Source organism: Entelurus aequoreus, linkage group LG08, assembly GCF_033978785.1.
Source record: "Entelurus aequoreus isolate RoL-2023_Sb linkage group LG08, RoL_Eaeq_v1.1, whole genome shotgun sequence".
Lineage (NCBI taxonomy): Eukaryota > Metazoa > Chordata > Actinopteri > Syngnathiformes > Syngnathidae > Entelurus > Entelurus aequoreus.
The window spans coordinates 39,178,981-39,198,625 of record NC_084738.1 but is presented as its reverse complement, the minus strand read 5'-3'; the positions used below and the strand labels follow the sequence as shown (position 1 = coordinate 39,198,625).

At 39.3% G+C, this 19,645-nt stretch overlaps 1 protein-coding gene across 5 annotated transcripts in view; it reads right to left on the bottom strand.

Annotated features, from left to right (window-relative positions):
* The window catches only part of dnah9 (dynein, axonemal, heavy chain 9), a 426,092-nt gene that overhangs the window by 340,162 nt on the left and 66,285 nt on the right, over nucleotides 1-19,645 (bottom strand). For 4 of the 5 annotated variants that reach the window (XM_062056457.1, XM_062056459.1, XM_062056458.1 and 1 more), the window contains 11 exons: nucleotides 13,745-13,888; nucleotides 13,482-13,641; nucleotides 12,188-12,343; nucleotides 9,780-9,912; nucleotides 9,418-9,695; nucleotides 8,802-8,932; nucleotides 8,593-8,719; nucleotides 6,402-6,554; nucleotides 5,917-6,042; nucleotides 2,422-2,661; nucleotides 1,730-1,890 (listed from right to left, as the gene is read on the bottom strand). In XM_062056457.1, the coding sequence (XP_061912441.1) occupies nucleotides 1,730-1,890; nucleotides 2,422-2,661; nucleotides 5,917-6,042; nucleotides 6,402-6,554; nucleotides 8,593-8,719; nucleotides 8,802-8,932; nucleotides 9,418-9,695; nucleotides 9,780-9,912; nucleotides 12,188-12,343; nucleotides 13,482-13,641; nucleotides 13,745-13,888 (1,809 nt within the window). Of the gene's footprint in view, nucleotides 1-1,729; nucleotides 1,891-2,421; nucleotides 2,662-5,916; nucleotides 6,043-6,401; nucleotides 6,555-8,592; nucleotides 8,720-8,801; nucleotides 8,933-9,417; nucleotides 9,696-9,779; nucleotides 9,913-10,427; nucleotides 10,571-12,187; nucleotides 12,344-13,481; nucleotides 13,642-13,744; nucleotides 13,889-19,645 lie in introns of those variants that run through there. The other variant, XM_062056461.1, reaches the window with a different exon arrangement.

Here is a 19,645-nt window from a genome sequence, read left to right as displayed (position 1 = left end):
GTGTTTATTTACTGTTGTAGTCATTTCCAGCTGAATATCAGGTCACCCCCGGCTCTCACAGCATCTTCCACTCCCCACTAGTCCTTCACTTGCACTTTCCTCATTTAAAAATATTTCATCCTCGCTCAAATTAATGGGGAAATCGTCGCTTTCTCGGTCCGAATCTCTCTCACTTCATGCGGCCATCATTGTAAACAATAGGGAACTTTGCGTATATGTTCAATTGACTACGTCACGCTACTTCCGGTAGGGGCAAGCCTTTTTTTTATCAGATACCAAAAGTTGCGATCTTTATCGTCGTTGTTCTATACTAAATCCTTTCAGCAAAAATATGGCAATATCGCGAAATGATCAAGTATGACACATAGAATAGATCTGCTATCCCCGTTTAAATTAAAAAAATTCATTTCAGTAGGCCTTTAAGAATACTCTCTGTTGGCTGTTTCTTGCAAAGTGCTGCAGCCACTTAAAAACTGGGCTAATATCTGTGTCTGATATGGAGGCGTGGAAAACATTTAATTCATACATTGGCCTAATTTTGATTTGTGATAAGCTGTAGAAAAAAATCTACATCGGTTGTCACTTAATCACATACCTTGCAGACATCTGCTTTGAGTACTCATGAACCTAAAACACGTTTTGTAATAAAGATACGATACAAACAGTTTACCTGACGCAGTGTATTGTAGTTATGTGTAATGTTGAAGTCCGTGAATTTCGCTTGAGTGGCCTTAACCCCTATGGTGTGTGTGTAAGTAAGCGGGAGAAGACGCCTGCTTGTTGTGAGGGTAGTCGGTTTACACGACACGACAGACTCCACAACGCCTAGAATTATTTGTTTGGGCCCTCTTTTCTGCCGAATAACGTCTTTTAAGTAACTTCACTTTGCTAAATTAAAACATGACCCTTACATGTCTTACAGTCTAATCGCCACAGTTGTGTATTCATGATCAATTTCTGCAAATGTTGTGAGTAAGTTACACACCAAAAGTACTGCTGGTGGAATAACAATAAGGTGTGTTTTGGAATATTACATACTGCACTCAAACACAGCTGACGTTGAGCGAGATAAGTGTCTTTGTTTTTTAAACATCTGTTTAAGTAAGGCTGTGCTCAGATAATAATGTGGATTACTAGATTTTACCCAGGCAAAATAGTTCATTAGGTAAAATGAGTGTATGACGACCTAGACTGAGCACAAAAATCGAGACATATTTTTGGCAATCATTTTTGCTGAAAACTAAATCATACCAACCCAAGTGTACACAAACCAAGGTAGTACCTTATTTTCACCACTTCAGTGGTATGATTGACTCGGGGTTGAATGTTCGGGTCGTAATATGTGCTCATATGTGTTTATTGTTGCTCAAGGTTTTTGCTGGTCTCAAACTGCTGCCCCCCCAATTGGACCTTTTTTTTTTTTTATTTCTACCCCCTTCCGCCATAATTACTTTTCTTTTCCACCTCTTTACGGGGCGCCGCTAGGTGGCGACCCAACAGTCTTCCTGTTCTGTCTACCCCTGTACAACCTGTTTTCTGTATATCTGTTCTTGGAATGAAAACTCATTTGTTGTACTTTTTAAGTGAAATGACAATAGAACTCTGTTGTATTCTGTTCCATTTAAAACACCCACCTCTAGAATATGTAGCAACAGTTGAGTGTCCAGTCAATTGCAACACAAGGAACAATCGGTCTGGTTAAAAAACCTGTGACACAAATATTTTGTACCTGTCTGTTAGAGGCGTGATGACCAATCTAGGCGTGTTACCCAGGTACTCATAGGAGTAGAGGAACTTTGCATCGCAGATTTTTGCAAAACAGTGCTTTTCATTTTCATTCCAATGGTGCCTCAGCTGGGAAAGCCACACGAATGCCTGTGAATTCTCCACCTGAGAACCGAGTGAAAAGAAAGCGTCAAGGGTTGATAAAGCCCCAAAAAATCTTTGCTTTCCTCACTCTAATTATGTTAATTACATACTTGGGTGACAATCTTGGGTGTATTATGCACTGGTAATAGCTTCCCTAAGGATACATTAGTGCCAGTATAAGACTGTGCACCGTATGGACAAAAGCATTGGAACACGTAGGAAGAAAATACTCTTTTGAAATATATTAGGGAGTGATTGTGCACGTGTAATGGTTTCCATACAGTGTTTCCTCTATCATTATATTTAAATGATTGACAGCCTTAATTTTGATTATTTACTTTGGGGAAAATAGTTTAAAAATGTATACAATAAACAACAAGCAACTTATGGATTGTGACTGATCTTCCACTGTACCATATTGTTGTTCAGTAAAATTAGTATTCAGGGAAACTACAATGAACCTTGACCGGTTAGTTAATATACAAGGTATCCTCAAACATTTGTCCACACGGTATTCAACCTAGGTTTTTAGATATCCCTCAACCATTTCACCTTCTGAGCAATCATCTTGGCAACCACGTCTCTGGCGTGGACATCGATAGTGCAGATGGTCATAACCTTCTGCCGATCTCCAGGTGAAAGCTGGCCAATTAGCATTGAAATAAGGGTGTTGAGATGAGACACCTGCTTCTTATAACACTCCTTTAGTGCGCCGTCATAGCCTTCCTCTAGACGGGCAAAAGCCATGCCCACATCTGATGTCCACCAGATCTGAGTGCAGGTCAAAGCCACCTAAAAGCAGACATCACATGTTTTGTTGGGAAAAAAAACGGTTACTTAAATAAAACCTTGGTTTTAAAATATAATGGATTCTCTTTTTAAACTTTATGAATACTTGTACCTTAAACTCCAAGTGAATCAATTTGAAACTCAGCAACACACATAGATCAGGCCATATGCATTATAAAAGTATTTTAATGTTGTATTTATCTTTTAGATTAGAGTAATTGCTCCCACCCATGTGTACTATTGATTATCCTTTTGGAGGTTGAGCTTCAATAAGAACAGTTTATGCATTCGATGCTACATTGAATTACATTTTATTATGGGCAACCAATCACTCTGAGCAGACACTGAAGTCCTGGTAAGACAAACAAAATCTTCTTGAATCAGAGTCTCACTTTATCAATTGTATTGGGTCATGATGATGAAAAAGCTTTAAGGTGCATTTGTTTATCGTCATACTCAAACTAAACAAACCTGAGCCGATACATCTCAGGGTTCAAAAATGGCGTTAGTTTTCTGATTTAAATGTTGATTCAGTGCACTCCTGAATTAAACATGAACCAAATAAAAGGGCAGGAGTGTTATTGTTATTAAAGACACTAATGTAATGTGGAATAAAATCTCCGCCGTCTAATTTATGATTTTAGTGGGGTCAGATAATTAATTCAAAAAGAATTTAATTTTGCGGGCAGCATTAATATACAGTATAATAGAAATAGTGATTTGCACTTTCTTTACATTCGGTAAGATAGAAATTTAGCCTGGACATTACTAACAGGGTACAAGTTAGACAATTGTCACATTTTGTTTTTCCTTCCTGTCTTATAGTTGTTCCCCCCCAGGTTCCTTTTTTAATTTTGTCTGCAGATTCCCGTCACTCGTGGTGCGAGGCTGAGCACCGAGGCACACTTGCACCCATTTTCCAACTAGCGTTATTATTTTTCAAAATACCGGTATTTAAAACAAAACAAAACAAAAATAAAAAATGTTATTGCACTAATTTTGCTTTTGCTTCATAGCAGGGGTGTCTAAATTTCTGCCGGAGAGGACCACATTTTGAAAAATGAAAGGATACTGGTGGCTACTGTGGTATCCTTGTGTACTCCAACTCCAAAAGATGCTAAGATCAATAAACTTAGGTCAATATATCCCAACCAATCTAAATAAAATATCCACATGCTTTATGTTATTTGTTAGAATGGAAATAAGTGTAATATCTAATAACAAATATCTCATTAATAATCAATTAATGGCATTTTTACAATATGCAAGGGCAATTAAAAATTAGCTGCCTAGCCAAAAAATGCTCCTGGACCGAACGTACAACACCTCTGCTTCATGGTGATACATTTGGTGTCCATTTGAACAATTTGCAGGATTCCAGGGACAAATGAAAATGCCACAGTTTGACCTCAAAGCCCTTTTTATTTGTTTGACCGCAAGTAATTTTTGTCCCTTAATGGTGAAGTTTACAAATCATCTTCTCCTCGCTGTATCTTTTGCGGAGGATCTTTCGAGTTAATGAAATGACATGTCTTTTTTTATAAAATTTGTTTGTAGTCTTCCGAATGCTTTTAATTCGGCTCTCTGTGCATGTGTGCACGTGTTGAGGTTGGTAATTTTCCACCTGACGCCCGTTATACACCAACCCAGAGGCTGTAAACCTAGTGGAAGTACTGATCCATCCATGTAGAGAAACAATTTAATCACAATTAGCTACGCTGCATGTGTGCGTGTGTTTGTTTTATTATTCGTCAACAGTGATTGGAAATTTTTATTAAACAATATTTGATTCTCAGGTTAAATATACACAAGAATGAATCATTCCTGGCAGTGGAAAATGTCTCTTTGTACTGTAAGGCAGTGCAAATTGGATCTCATTCTATGGTTCTCAAAGTACCATCTCAGAAAGACCAACATTAAAATACAATAGCATAGTAGGCCTAAGTATTCATAAAAACAAGGCAGAGTTTTTATTTAACAAGTATATTTAAATGTTTTGCCACTGTAACATTACACACATTTTGAATAGTAACTGTGTTTGAATATAGGAAAATAAAACACTGTATCTTAATCAATTGATAATTTGATGTACCACTAGATGGACCCTGCGTACCACTAGTGCAGGGGTCGGCAACCCGCGGCTCTGGAGCCGCATGCGGCTCCTTGACCACTCTGATGCGGCTCAGCTACATACATGCCGACCCCCCCGATTTTCCCAGGAGATTTATGGATGTCAGTGTCTCTCATAAATTACTCCCAGGGAAAATATAATCCTATTTACACTCTAATTACTAAATAAAGGGCGTGCCCTAATTGCACTGCAGTAATTGTCCTCTATAGCATTTACATACAGCGTGCCAGTCCAGCCACATGTTGCATGTTGTTATTACTTGCACACACAGGAGACAGCAAAGCATACTTACTCATCAGCCACACAGCTTACACTGACGGTAGCCGTATCTTTAACTTTAACATTGTTACGTTACAAATATGCGCCACACTGTGAACCCACACCAAAAAAGAATGAAAAACACATTTCTGGAGAACATCCCACCGTAACACAACATAAACACAACACAACCATTACCCAGAATCCCATGCAGCCCTAACTCTTCCGGTCTACATTATACACCCCCGCTACCACCAAATCCCCCCACACATCAACCCCCCCCCCTCTCCGTGCGTTGGTTGAGCGGAAGAGTTAGGGCTGCATGGGATTCTGGGTATTGGTACCGTCAGTGTAAGATGTGTGGCTGCTGAGTTAGTACGCCTTGCTGTCACTTACGTGAGCAAGCTGAAATTGCATTCTACGTGTGGTCGAGCAGGTACACTGTTAGGGCAGAATGTAGAGGGCGCCAAATGCAGTGTCATCACGCTCTGATATTCGGGAGTCTCCCGGGAAAAATGAGAGGGTTGGCAAGCATGACGCTATCAAGCGCCATTCATTCAAAACTCGCGGGCTGCACTAACATCAAATTTCCACATTAAAGTGCGTGCCGGTGCGTGTGTCGGAGACCCCTGGTTAACATAGCACAAAGCATTTAAGCTTTGTATGCAGTGTTTTTCGTTTTAAATTTTAAATTTTTTTTTGTGGCTCCCATTACTTTCTTTAATTTGTGAAACTTGCCAAAATGGCTCTTTGAGTGGTAAAGGTTGCCGACCCCTGCACTAGTGGTACCACAGTTTGAGAATCACTGCATTAGATTATGCAAGTGTACCTAATGTTGTGAGAGTACCGTACACGCCGAGTCAATTTACCTGAGCTGGATAATCGAACAACCACTGTTCTCTGGGTTTTTCCTCATAGGTGGTAACTGCCTCTGTCATCTCATGACGAACAGTGGAGCGCATGGTGTCTAATACCCGGTTCAACCAAACCTCCACCTTGCACAACAGAAAACACACAAACACGCACACAGAAAAGCAAAGCAAAAAATTACGAAAAAAAAGCAGCTATAGTAATAGGCTCTTTTAACAAGGGACAAAAAGAGGTCATTAACAAGCTTTAACATTAACATCTGTGGTATGTAATGGAAAATTCATTGATTAAAGAACTTTGATCAAAGCAAGTTTGACCTGATCAACCTAATTTGTGTCTGTTTTCAGTTGAATTGATAAGTATTTTACTAGGCATTTTCCAGTTAGAATGATAAAAAGCATAAAGAAGTATAGGGCCTATTTAGCACAATTAAAGTTATGGGTTTGCCATAGTATGACTTGAAAACAACATCAGAGTTATGTACCTGTCCAGAACAATCGCAGGGCTGATTAAAGGTGACATACTCTTGTTCTTTGCTGTACATGCCCACACCAATCTGAGGAGGATTCCCCTGCCCAACTGCTTCCAACCGCAGTTGACTTATGTTGTCGAACAGCTTAGACAGATGCTTTTGAACCTAAAAAAAAACGTACACGTTAAACTCAGGCTCAAGGTACAGACAGCTCTCAATCTCAATCCCATGGCAATGTTTTATTACTGCTCTGTCTAATTTGTTAATAGGAAGGCGTTTTCTACATGCTTTCTGGAGAGATTTTGTGGTAAATTGTGTTTAACAGAGATTGCATGGTAGAATTGCCTCATAACGGACAGAGCCATCTGCAAAACGATAAGCAACATTGCCTCCATGTGGATGCTAAAAGTACTACAACAGACAACAGCTGAATGCTGAGAAAAAACTGTAAGGCTAAGATTTTCAGCCAAAGGAAAACACCCATAAATGAGCCATGCAAAGGCTTAATGGGTATTCATTTGACAAGGGAATAATTATTCTAGCCCTAATTTGAAGTGTGCCTAATAGGATGACCCTCTTAAGTTGTTAAATTACTAACATTTATTAGTATGTGATATATTAGAAAACCCCATCTCTGAACGACGCGGCGGCAGTTAAGAATAAGAAGATCAGTTGTGTATGAATGTGCTGTATTTCAGTGTTTCAAAAGTTAGGGCTGTAATGTCTTTTTTGTGACAACAACATCCCAAAGTTACATTTATGAGCTAGGCTTCTTTGATGAGGAACGGGAAGTGTCTATTTGAGAAAGGCATTTATTTTTCTTCGGTAGGTAGGTTTTAGAAGGACATGTCATGCTTTTATTGTTTAAGTTCCTGCTTACACCTGTGTTTGCTTTATGCTTTGTTTTGCATAAAGGTTTGTTTAGTGAGTGGGGGCAAATCAATGAGGCACAATTAGTTTGATTCATTAGCCCTCCGTCCACACCAGAAAAACGCCTGGTTATTCTACGGCATTGTCTCTGTATTTCAAGCTCTATATTCTGTGCCACTTCTTCCATGTTCCATTTTTGCTTGCTACTGTCTTAATGTAAAGCCTTGATTCCAGTCTTGTATTTTCAGGTTTTTTTCTCTTTTTGCAATGGGTAAGTTTTAGTTGCTACTTCGGTCTATTCTTCCATGTCTACCTGCCTTGTTGCTCTGTAAAAATGTTGTATTGCTTCCCGGCCTTAAGCTGTAGTATCTGCTTATAGTTTTGGAAATGGTTCTAATAAACTGTGTACAATTGTCACGACTCTCGTGTCTTCTTTGGAGTCCACCCATCCATTTTCTACCTCTTGTCATTTTTGCATTCTTGTAATGCTCACAAGAAATTATTGTTTTTGTCAGTCTACAACCGACATCAAAATGTTTTCTTAGGAAATGATGAGGCCGCAAATACATTTCAACAGAATTCAAATTACTCCCAAAACTATTAACCTGACTCTCGCCAGATCCTTATAGTTTGCTGAGCGCCACACAAGGATCTGGGACTTCTCAATAGGAGATGTATTTCGGAATGCGGGGCCTTGTAAAAAAAATCATTGTACGTGATTGGATAAACCACTTGTTTGTTATCTTGAATGACGTGCTACTTCAACCACTCACATCGAAATCAGCTCGTGACGCTGATGAGAGCGACTCTGGGAAATCCAAAACAGAACAGCCGACTTATTGGATAACGACAGAGCGAAAATAATTAATTAATTAATTAAAATAATTAATATTCGATAGATTCGACAAAACAGTTGCAATAGCAGAATCAATGTCAGCACACGACTCCTCGCTGCGTGCCGCCATTGTTGTTTGAATCAAACAGTCGCTTCGGCGCTACGTCACATCTATGAATTCCCGCTTAGCAATCCTGATAAGTTCATTGCCCTTCTTCCCAGATCCTTGTGTGGAGCTCAGCGAACTACACGGATCTGGTGAGAGTCAGGTTACAAAACTATTGGCCAAGACTGTAAATCTATTCTCAGCTTTTTTTTTAGCAGTGATTCATGTGATTGGCTAACAATTTCACTAGAGATCAGTTTGATTTCATGTCATTCTTTTCCAATACTTTCAGAAACTCTAATGTATAACTCAGCTATTTTTTTATATTAGCAACAGATGGAACCACATAAACGAATCATTGCTGCACTTCAGGCAAAAAATAATGAAGCCACCTGGTGTGGGTTGGTCCCATTAGACAGGATATCTAAGAGATCGGCTGAAGAGATGAAGTAAAATCGAGGGAAGGCCAGTCGCTTGGTATCCAGATACTCTGCTAGGGCTTTTTCGCACAAGGAGAGCCTGTGGAGGCAAACATAATGCACATAGAGTCAGCATGATTGCACATTGATGTGAAGACCATGTACCGAAATACTATTTTCACCTGAACTGTATGTCCTCAAGTTTGTTGAACAGACCAGGTCTACTGGTGGCCTCCACTACGTTGGGCGTTTGATGCATAGCGTTAGCCAGCTCTTTGAAATCGGCATCAATACCTTCGAAGCGCTTGGAGTCCTGCACACCAATTCACAAGACATGAAATTTAGGTTCCCGCATGAGAGAGATATAATTACAGGTATATTTAATACACATCTGACATGGGAGCAATTAAAATGTCCTGTAATCACAGCTACAAAATTAGCAGTGAAAGCCAGCTAAGATTTTTAAATAAAAGTCATCATATTACAAAGACAAGGACCTACACTCATATACTAAATGGGTTTCCCTACCATTATATTAGATCAGTTAGTAAGTTAATTAAATTCAATAAAAAATATATTTTTTGACTATTTTGAGGAGTCTTTTTTAGTGCTTTCTCCTGTCAAAGTTTTTAAAATATAACTCTGGAGTAACAATTGTATGTTGCAAATGTACTGTATGTGTGCATGTGTTCGATCAGTGCTTGGATTATTAACCCCCTCCAACCCCTGATGTTAACAAATATGTGATTAGCAGTGTTTGGATCATCCAGATAATGTGTGGAAGGATTTATTCATCACCTCAGGCAGTTGTGAGCGTATGTCCTCTGAGCCAATGAAGATGCTCTCCAGGTGGATCCAAGTCCGTTGCACCTCAAACCAAATGGAGATGACTGAATCGGCCACAGACAGCTTGCGCTGCCAAGTTGCCACTTCATCCAGGAAGTGGGGGATGTGCTTAGAAGACATGAGGTTCTGTAACTGCACTTGGTTGTCTTCCAGAATCTCGATGAGCTCATCGTCTGAGCGTAGCAGGGGAACTTGAGTGCCAAGGTGAGGCTCGTACTGGAATTGCATACCTGCGTGGGGTTGGTGTGCTCAGTCAATAGAATTCACTCTCTAGACAGTATGGCGAAAAACTGGGTTGGAAGTTTCGGCTTGACCTGTCCATGTGGAGTTGAGCTCTGAGAGAACTTTCTCCATTCCCATCTCTTTGACAGCTTTGTCTACGATCCCTCGCACCTCCTCTTCAAAACAATGCAGGTTCAGTTCAAGCAGGACAGCCAGAGTTGTTTCCTGATCACATGTTGCATAAGTTGTTCAGACACAGACCAAAACATGCAGGTGAAAAACATGCAGGTGAAAACACTGCGGTCAAAACACCATCATCACTGATGTCACATGAAATGTCAGCAAATCACACGAACCTAGACATATCTCAATTAATTCCAACTTACATACATGTTTTGGTTTTTCTTCTATTTATTGTGGCTTTTTTTTATGTATTCCAAAAGAAATACAAACTTCAAGAATGACTGTTAAGAGAAAAAAGTGCAAAGAGAAAACAACAAATGTACATCCAACAAATGTGATGTAAGGTTAGACTAGTTTGTGTCACTCAGGTGTTTGTTTGCAAAATTCAGACGGGCCTGTAGATGTGTCTTCTTGAGCAGGGGGACCTTGCGGGCAAACATAGGATCTCAATGTACTTCTTGGTGACGATTTCTAGTCCCAACTCCCTTGACATCAATATCCATATCCTCTTAAGTAATTCTGGACTGGTCCCTCACCTTTCTCACAATCATCCTTACCTCAACCGGTGAAATATTGAATGGAGCTCCAGAGCAATGGCCATTGACTATTATTACTTTGCAACTTGGCAAAGCCATTGAAGAGGAGTGGACTAACATTCCACAGCCCACAATCAACAACCTGATCAACTCTATGCCAAGGAGATGTGTTGCACTGCGTGAGGCAAATGGTGGTCTTTTGTTGTAGGCCCCCTAAGGTACACCTGTGCAATAATCATGCTGTTTAATCAGCATCTTGATATGCCACACCTGTGAGGTGGGATGGATTATCTTGACAAAGAAGAAATGCTCACTTACACAGATTTGGACATATTTGTGAACAATATTTGAGAGGAATAGATATTTTGTGTATATAGTAAAAGTTTTAGATCTTTGTGTTCAACTCATGAAAAATAGGACCAAAAAAAAGTGCTGCGTTTATATTTTTGTTCAGTATAATATCATGTTGCTACTGGTCTGATGTTTACTAAAAAAAAAAAAAACAACTTAAAGCCTGATCCAGCTGTTTACTGACATATACCACTGCTTAGTTAACTTTTATTGAAAATGAATATCGGTTACAAATATCGGTTATCGGCCTACTGATAATCTGTATCAGCCCTGAAAAAAACATATCGGTCGATCTCTACGGGTTACACCTGCAGCTGCCGAATTACCACGTCACCACAACTTTGTGGCTAGAATGACCTACACGTAAGCGCCGCCTATTTGTAGCTACAGACGAGGGACTTCCAGCTGACCAAGCCTGTCCCCATCATCCAGAATACCATCGCCATAGGACTTTCATGAGGGGTACGGAAATTGATACTGGTTGTTCTGCCACAGATAGCCTTTGCACAAATTTGTGTAGGGTGGATCACAGGTTGCGAGCCTAAGACCCACGCACTTTGGGCACCCGCCTTCTCCAGCGGCACCATTCGGAGCTGAAACGTGCTGGATCTGGTTAGGGTGCTTACAGTGCGCTGCTGGATGACTCCATTACAGTCGAAGGCTTATAGCCAGCCCGACTGGCGCGGTTTTCATCTGTAAGACAACTACCGTTGGAGACTGGAAGGTTCCAAAACTCTAGCAGCCCGAGGACCCGCATGGTTTTGTGGCGCCAATTGTACTCCCCATTCACAGGGTGCAATTTGTGAGTTTTACTAGAAAAATGTGTGTGCCTGTAGTGGTAATGGTCACCTGTGTGCATTTTACAGGTATCAGGTTGGAGTGCCAGTTCACACGACCTACACACTCCATCCACACTCCATCCACCTTGATGCAATTTAGTGTCCTACCAAGACAAATATGCATAATACAAGTCGGTTTTTATACCAGCTAGTGTCATCAAATGCATGTCTAACTCATATTGTGGTAGTTAAATGTAGTGTTTGCGTCATGCATGTACTTCTCAGTTTCAAGGTTTTCAGTAATTCACTGCATATGAAGCTGTCGCCTATTTCATCCTATGGTGGTTTAAAATTGGGTACATTTTAAAGTATTGTTTTATATCTGAGTCAAAACAAACCGTATGAGAGAAAGTATATGGAACAATTTAGTACAACATAAGTACTGAATATTGCTGCAAGCTGGAGAAGAAAACAATTGACGAATGCCTGATGTGTATGTCGTAAACCTAATTATTGGCTCATATGAAGCTCCACGCAACTGCTAAGTATTAAAAATACAACCATATGCACTGTTCATTATCTACACATGAATGAAATAACTTTTGTATAGGTGTACTCATCCGTCATCGCATCAATGGATTAATTGCAAACCTGATCCATGGTGAAACGGACTCCAGTAGCAGCCATTAGCTGATGCCAGTGTCTCGGTCGTATTGCTGGGTTCTGGAGCTCTGCCACGACCCGCAGGGAAATGAGGAGGTTCTTCACCCTGCTGTCCAAACCTGTGAAGACTTCCCACCCTCGAACCTAGAAAAGTCCATCAGAAGGCTATTGAGCTTTGTTTTCATTTATCCCTATTGAGGCTGCTCTATTTTGTATTCGCAGAGCTTATTTGCTAATTCTATTGCTTATCAAACAAAAATGAGTGACTTATCCAGAGAGGTTATGTTGTTAAAGGAAAAATGATAAATTTGGACATTTTTACTTTGGGTGTGTAGTCACTTTTTTGCATGCATGTTTTATAACATTGAAAGCGGTAAGTGCAATTATGTGGAGGAGACAGTAAACTTACACTGTTAGACAAGCTCTACACTGACTAGTAGGATCTATGGGCACTACATGATTTGATTCGATTCGATTCTCGGGGGTAGCAATTCGATTCAGAATTAATTCTTTATTCAAAATGAATACTTTTTTAATATAATTGGGTGCCAGTTCTATGATTAACTACATTCCTCCGTAAAATGGTTAACAGCTTTGATAAATGTATATATTACTTTTAAAACATTTGGTTTTGTTCACTATAATTCTACTCAAACATTTAATAAAGTCAAATACAAATAAGGCAACAAGAAAAGTATCCCACACTTCTCTCTTCTAAAATAAATCTGTACAGCAGATATGATAATCTACATGATTCCCGGGCGTGGCCACTTCTGCTGCCCACTGCTCCCCTCACCTCCAAGGGGGTGATCAAGGGGATGGGTCAAATGCAGAGGACAAATTTTACCACACCCAGTGTGTGTGTGACAATCATTGGTACTTTAACTTTAACTTTAACTACATCAACAATATGATTTGAATCTGAGTGGCCAGACAGGACATATTTAAAGAAAAATAAATAAAATAATGCATTTATTTATTTTTTTAATTGATCTTTTGAATCGATTAAGAATCGTTACAATGGAAAATATATATTTTTTTGACACCCCTACTGACTCGTTTACATTGTATACAATTATTTCTTGAGTGTTGTCACATGAAAAAAACATATATAATAAAATATCCATCCATCCATTTTCTACCGCTTGTCCCTTTTGGGGTCGCGGGGGGTGCTGGAGCCTATCTCAGCTGTATGTATAATATCATTTAGAGAATATAGAATATAATTAACATATATTCCCTTCCAATTATCCACACATTCGCCCCCCTCGCCGTGCCTCACCTCCTTATCCAGTCCCCGAATATCTTTGGAGAAGCATTTGCACTGAAGCTCCATGTCCTCCACATTAATTTCTCTCCAGGGGGTCATTTTCCATGCCGCCATGCAGGATTCCACCACAGTGATCATGTCCCACAGGGCCTTTAGCAGACCTATCTCACGCCTCGGGAATGAATGACAGGATACAGAGTGAATCCAAGTGCGCACACCAAGTGATTTAGATCATTAATTTGTTGGTGTTACATTTGAAATGCGTGCGTCTTCACCTGCATTGTTGGAGCTGTTTGTACTCAGAGACTGTGACTTCAAACAAGACAGCAGACTCCACCAGGGAGGTCATCACTGACTCCTGTTCTTGGATCTGACCATGGAATGAATCCAACATCTGGTGTGGATTCTTGCTGTCAAATCTGGATGAATGTAAACATATTTACATTAGCCTAGCTTTGGTAATGAAAACCTGCATATGGCTGCTGGACTTGAATTGTGTAAGACCAGTTTCCTCATCGCAAATTGCAAAATAAATAAAAAAAACACTTGCAAGATGTAAACAGGATGTAATCACCGTGCTATTAGGAAACCAATTGCACACATAACTAATGTGCCAATTAGATATTATGACTAATCGCCTCGGCCTACAGATACATTCTCATTATTGTAAGAGCCACTTATCCTTGTCAGATCTGTGCCTCAAGACAACAAGACCAAAACATTTCTAAATCCCTATCGATTACATGGTGCAGGGGTGTTTAAAGGGTAGCCCGGGTGTGGTTATTGTCCCATAGATATGTTTTTATTGTCTCTCAGCATATTCCAAAAGTATTATTATTCAATGGATAGATAAAATAAATAAAGAGATTTGATTTTACAGGCAGTTCTCGTGTAACAATGTTCTGTATTGCAGAGGTTTGCTGTTATGACACACTCTCATAAATTATGGCATTAGCGTAAAGCTATAGAAAGATAACCAGTTACTGTACATGCACTAGGTTGAGTTGAGTTGAGTTTTGAGTGTTTTTCAAACATGCATGCATACAATATGATTAGAAATGTCCGATAATGGCTTTTTTGCCAATATCCGATATTCCGATAATGTCCAACTCTTAATTACCGATTCATATATCAACCGATACCGATATATACAGTCGTGGAATTAACACATTATTATGCCTAATTTTGTTGTGATGCCCCGCTCGATGCATTAAACAATGTAACAAGGTTTTCCAAAATAAATCAACTCAAGTTATGGAAAAAAATGCCAACAATGCACTGCCATATTTATTATTGAAGTTACAAAGTGCATTATTTTTTTTAACATGTCTCAAAACATCAGCTTGGAATTTGGGACATGCTCTCCCTGAGAGAGCATGAGGAGAATGAAGTGGGGGGGGTAGGGGGTAGCGGGGGGTGTATATTGTAGCGTCCCGGAAGAGTTAGTGCTGCAAGTGGTTCTGGGTATTTTTTCTGTTGTGTTTATGTTGTGTTACGGTGCGGATGTTCTCCCGAAATGTGTTTGTCATTCTTGTTTGGTGTGGATTCACAGTGTGGCGCATATTTGTAACAGTGTTAAAGTTGTTTATACGTCTACCCTCAGTGTGACCTGAATGGCTGTTGACCAAGTATGCGATGCATTCACTTGTGTGTGTGAAAAGCCGTAGATGTTATGTGATTGGGCCGGCACGCAAAAGCAGTACCGATAATTTGCGATATTACATTTTAAGGCATTTATCGGCCGATAATATTGGCAGTCCGATATCGGACATCTCTAAATATGATACATCACAATTTCCAGTTTCTCTTTTCAACATGTTCGCAAACGAGTAGAAAGAAGCAGAGCTTATTTAATCCTACTCCTTTTCCTTTACATAGCAGTTGCTAACACTTTTGTTCACTTCCTGTTCTCAATTTATTCACAATATACTCCATAAGTAAAAACATTAAAACATAAATAATAATTAGTGAAGTAAGTTGTATTTCATATGGTGAGCTAAATATGATTATCAATAAATTCAGAATGTTTATCATTGTTCTTCTTCTTTGTACTTTGTAAACACGTTGAGTTTGAAGAGTTTCTTGAATTGGATCATATTAGTAGTACACTGTTTTATTTCTTTACTTAATACATTCCATAATTTAATTCCACATACTGATATCCTAAAGGTCTTAAGTGTTGTACGTGCATACAAATGTTTTAAATTAAATTTTTCTCTAAGGTTACATTTCTCCTCTTTTGTTGAGAAGAATTTTCGTACATTTTTGGGTAGCAGGTTATAATTTGCTTTGTGCATAATTTTAGCTGTTTGCAAATTCACTATATCATGGAATTTCAGTATTTTCAATTCAACAAATAAAGGGTTTGAATGTTCTCTATATCCAACATTATGTATTATACTAACTGATCTTTTTTTTTTAACAAGGTTAGTTAATGAAGCATACTTTTGTAGTTGTTTCCCCATATTTCTGCACAATAACTCAGATATGGCAACACTAGTGAGCAGTAGAGAATATGAAGTGATTTCTTGTCCAATACGTATTTAGCTTTATTCATTATTAACGTGTTTCTTGCCACCTTATGTTGTATTTTTTTATATGAGATTTCCAGTTCATTTTAACATCAATCATTATACCTAGAAATTTGGTTTATTTTACTCTTTTAATTTATATTTTGTCTATTTGTATTTGTGTTTGACTTCCCCTTCTACTGTTACCGAATAGCATTATTTTAGTTTTACGGAGGTTTAAAGGCCTACTGAAACCCACTACTACCGACCACGCAGTCTGATAGTTTATATATCAATGATGAAATCTTAACATTGCAACACATGCCAATACGGCCAGGTTAACTTATAAAGTGCAATTTTAAATTTGCCGTTAAACTTCCGGTTCGAAACGCCTCTGAGGATGACGTATACGCGTGACGTAGCCCGGGGAACACGGGTATGGCTTCCACATTGACGCCAATACGAAATAGCTGTTTTCATCTCATTCTGGGTGTATCCTGGACATTTGTGTTGGTGAATCTGTTGCAATTATGTTCATTGCATTATGGAGAAAGAAGCTGAGCAAGCAAAGAAGAAAGTTGTCGGTGCGAAGCGTCTATTTTGCGAGGGAAGTCAGCAGCAACACGTACACAGCCGGCACTTCTTTGTTTACATTCCCGAAAGATGCAGTCAAGATGGAAGAACTCGGATAACAGAGACTCTAACCAGGAGGACTTTTGACTTCGATACACAGACGCCTGTAGAGAACTGGGACAACACAGACTCTTACCAGGATTACTTTGATTTGGATGACAAAGACGCAGACGTGCTACCGTGAGTATGCAGCTTTGGCTTCCAAACATTTGATCGCTTGACCGTACGTGCGCGTCACGTACGTAACTTTTTTTAAATATATAAGCTTTATGAACCTTGGGTTAGGTGAACGGTCTTTTGGGCTGAGTGATTGTGTGTGTTGATCAGGTGTTTGAAATGTATTGGCGTGTTCTATGGAGCTAGGAGCTAGCAGAGGAGCTAGGAGCTAGCATAACAAACACGTAGGTGTTTTTATGCAGGATTAATTTGTGGCATATTAAATATAAGCCTGGTTGTGTTGTGGCTAATAGAGTATATATAAGTCTTGTGTTTATTTACTGTTTTAGTCATTCCCAGCTGAATACCAGGTACCGTGAGTATGCAGCTTTGGCTTCCAAACATTTGATCGCTTGACCGTACGTGCGCGTCACGTACGTAACTTTTTTTTTAAATATATAAGCTTTATGAACCTTGGGTTAGGTGAACGGTCTTTTGGGCTGAGTGATTGTGTGTGTTGATCAGGTGTTTGAATTGTATTGGCGTGTTCTATGGAGCTAGGAGCTAGCAGAGGAGCTAGGAGCTAGCATAACAAACACGCAGGTGTTTTTATGCAGGATTAATTTGTGGCATATTAAATATAAGCCTGGTTGTGTTGTGGCTAATAGAGTATATATATGTCTTGTGTTTATTTACTGTTTTAGTCATTCCCAGCTGAATACCAGGTACCGTGAGTATGCAGCTTTGGCTTCCAAACATTTGATCGCTTGACCGTACGTGCGCGTCACGTACGTAACTTTTTTTAAATATATAAGCTTTATCAATCAATCAATCAATCAATGTTTATTTATATAGCCCTAAATCACAAGTGTCTCAAAGGGCTGTACAAGCCACAACGACATCCTCGGTACAGAGCCCACATAATGAACCTTGGGTTAGGTGAACGGTCTTTTGGGCTGAGTGATTGTGTGTGTTGATCAGGTGTTTGAATTGTATTGGCGTGTTCTATGGAGGTAGGAGCTAGCAGAGGAGCTAGGAGCTAGCATAACAAACACGTAGGTGTTTTTATGCAGGATTAATTTGTGGCATATTAAATATAAGCCTGGTTGTGTTGTGGCTAATAGACTATATATATTTCTTGTGTTTATTTACTGTTGTAGTCATTCCCAGCTGAATATCAGGTCACCCCCGGCTCTCACAGCATCTTCCCTATCTGAATAGCTTCAACTCCCCACTAGTCCTTCACTTGCACTTTACTAATCCACAAAACTTTCATCCTCGCTCAAATTAATGGGGAAATTGTCGCTTTCTCTGTCCAAATCTCTCTCACTTCATGCGGCAATCATTGTAAACAATAGGGAACTTTGCGTATATGTTCAATTGACTACGTCACGCTACTTCCGGTAGGGGCAAGCCTTTTTTTATCAGATACCAAAAGTTGCGATCTTTATCGTCGTTGTTCTATACTAAATCCTTTCAGCAAAAATATGGCAATATCGCGAAATGATCAAGTATGACACATAGAATAGATCTGCTATCCCCGTTTAGATAAAAAAAATTCATTTCAGTAGGCCTTTAAGGATAGGTGGAAGAATACTTAGTTGCGCGGCACTACACTGAAAAAGGAAAATATCACTTTCATTGTTTTTGGTTACCTTTTTTCTTGTATTATATTACCCAAGCGTTAGACAGACTCTTCTGATGGCAGTGTATCAAAGAAAAGTTCAGTAAAAGTGGAAAGTAAAATGAAATTAGACAAAAATGTGTCTAAAAAGTGGAGAAACGCATCAATATCGGCTGCATGCAGCAGCACTGAAATGTTGCAACCATTATGATGGATAAAGATGGTATCCTTAAATTATATGAAATGTACAGCGTAAGGTTGTCAAAATTGGGACATTCTCATGCAAGTAAGCCTATCTCTCCCTCTATTGCAACGCCCCTTCCAGTGTGCAAAACAACCATTAGAATAAAAAAATCTTCTATTACGGTTTCATTTCATACTTATATTTAATATTTGTACCACTGTATTTTATATGCCTGTTATGTGTTCTGTGTTCAATCTGATTGACTTAATTACTGTATTAATTCTTGTATTCACGCTTTCAATCCTGCGCTTTATACAATGCTTTGGCTAATTTATCGCAATTTTTTTTTACGGGATTACAAGCTTTACATGCCGCCAATAAATTTAGCCTTGTCATATCAGACCAATAAATTGCCATCGGGTCACGGTGGACCAATGAAATTGTTAACATTAAATCAAATACACTCACACAATCACAATCAATAGCGCGTAACACATCTTCAACAAGACGGCGAAATGCACTCAACGCAGCTGCAAAGTCAAAAGTGATTTACCCTGACATTGAAAAAGGATACAGAGCTGCCGCGCAAAAGGAAATCCTCCACCACCAACGGCCACAAAAGGCGCGCCGGAGAAGACGGCACAAGTCCATAGGCAAAAGTGAAAGTGAAAACAAGGCATACAAAATGCTGGAGGAAGCAACCCAGAGTCCCCTCAACTCTGGCAACAAAGAAGATGGCCAATTTTGCCCCAGGAGGAGGATGAATTATAATCATTGCCATTGATTTGTCTGTCTGACTGTTGGTTAGCAAAAAGTTATGCGCAGATTTTAATGAAACTTTCAGGAAATATTTGAAAGGGAATAAGGAACAACTGATTTGAATTTGGGCTTGATCTGGATCATTTCTAATACGTTGTGTGCGTGTGTGTGTGCGTGTGTGTGTGTGTGTGTGTGTGTGTGTGTGTGTGTGTGTGTGTGTGTGTGTGTGCGTGTGTGTGTGTGTGTGTGTGTGTGTGTGTGTGTGTGTGTGTGTATGCAAAGACAAAAACAGTGGATGACTGACAAGAGT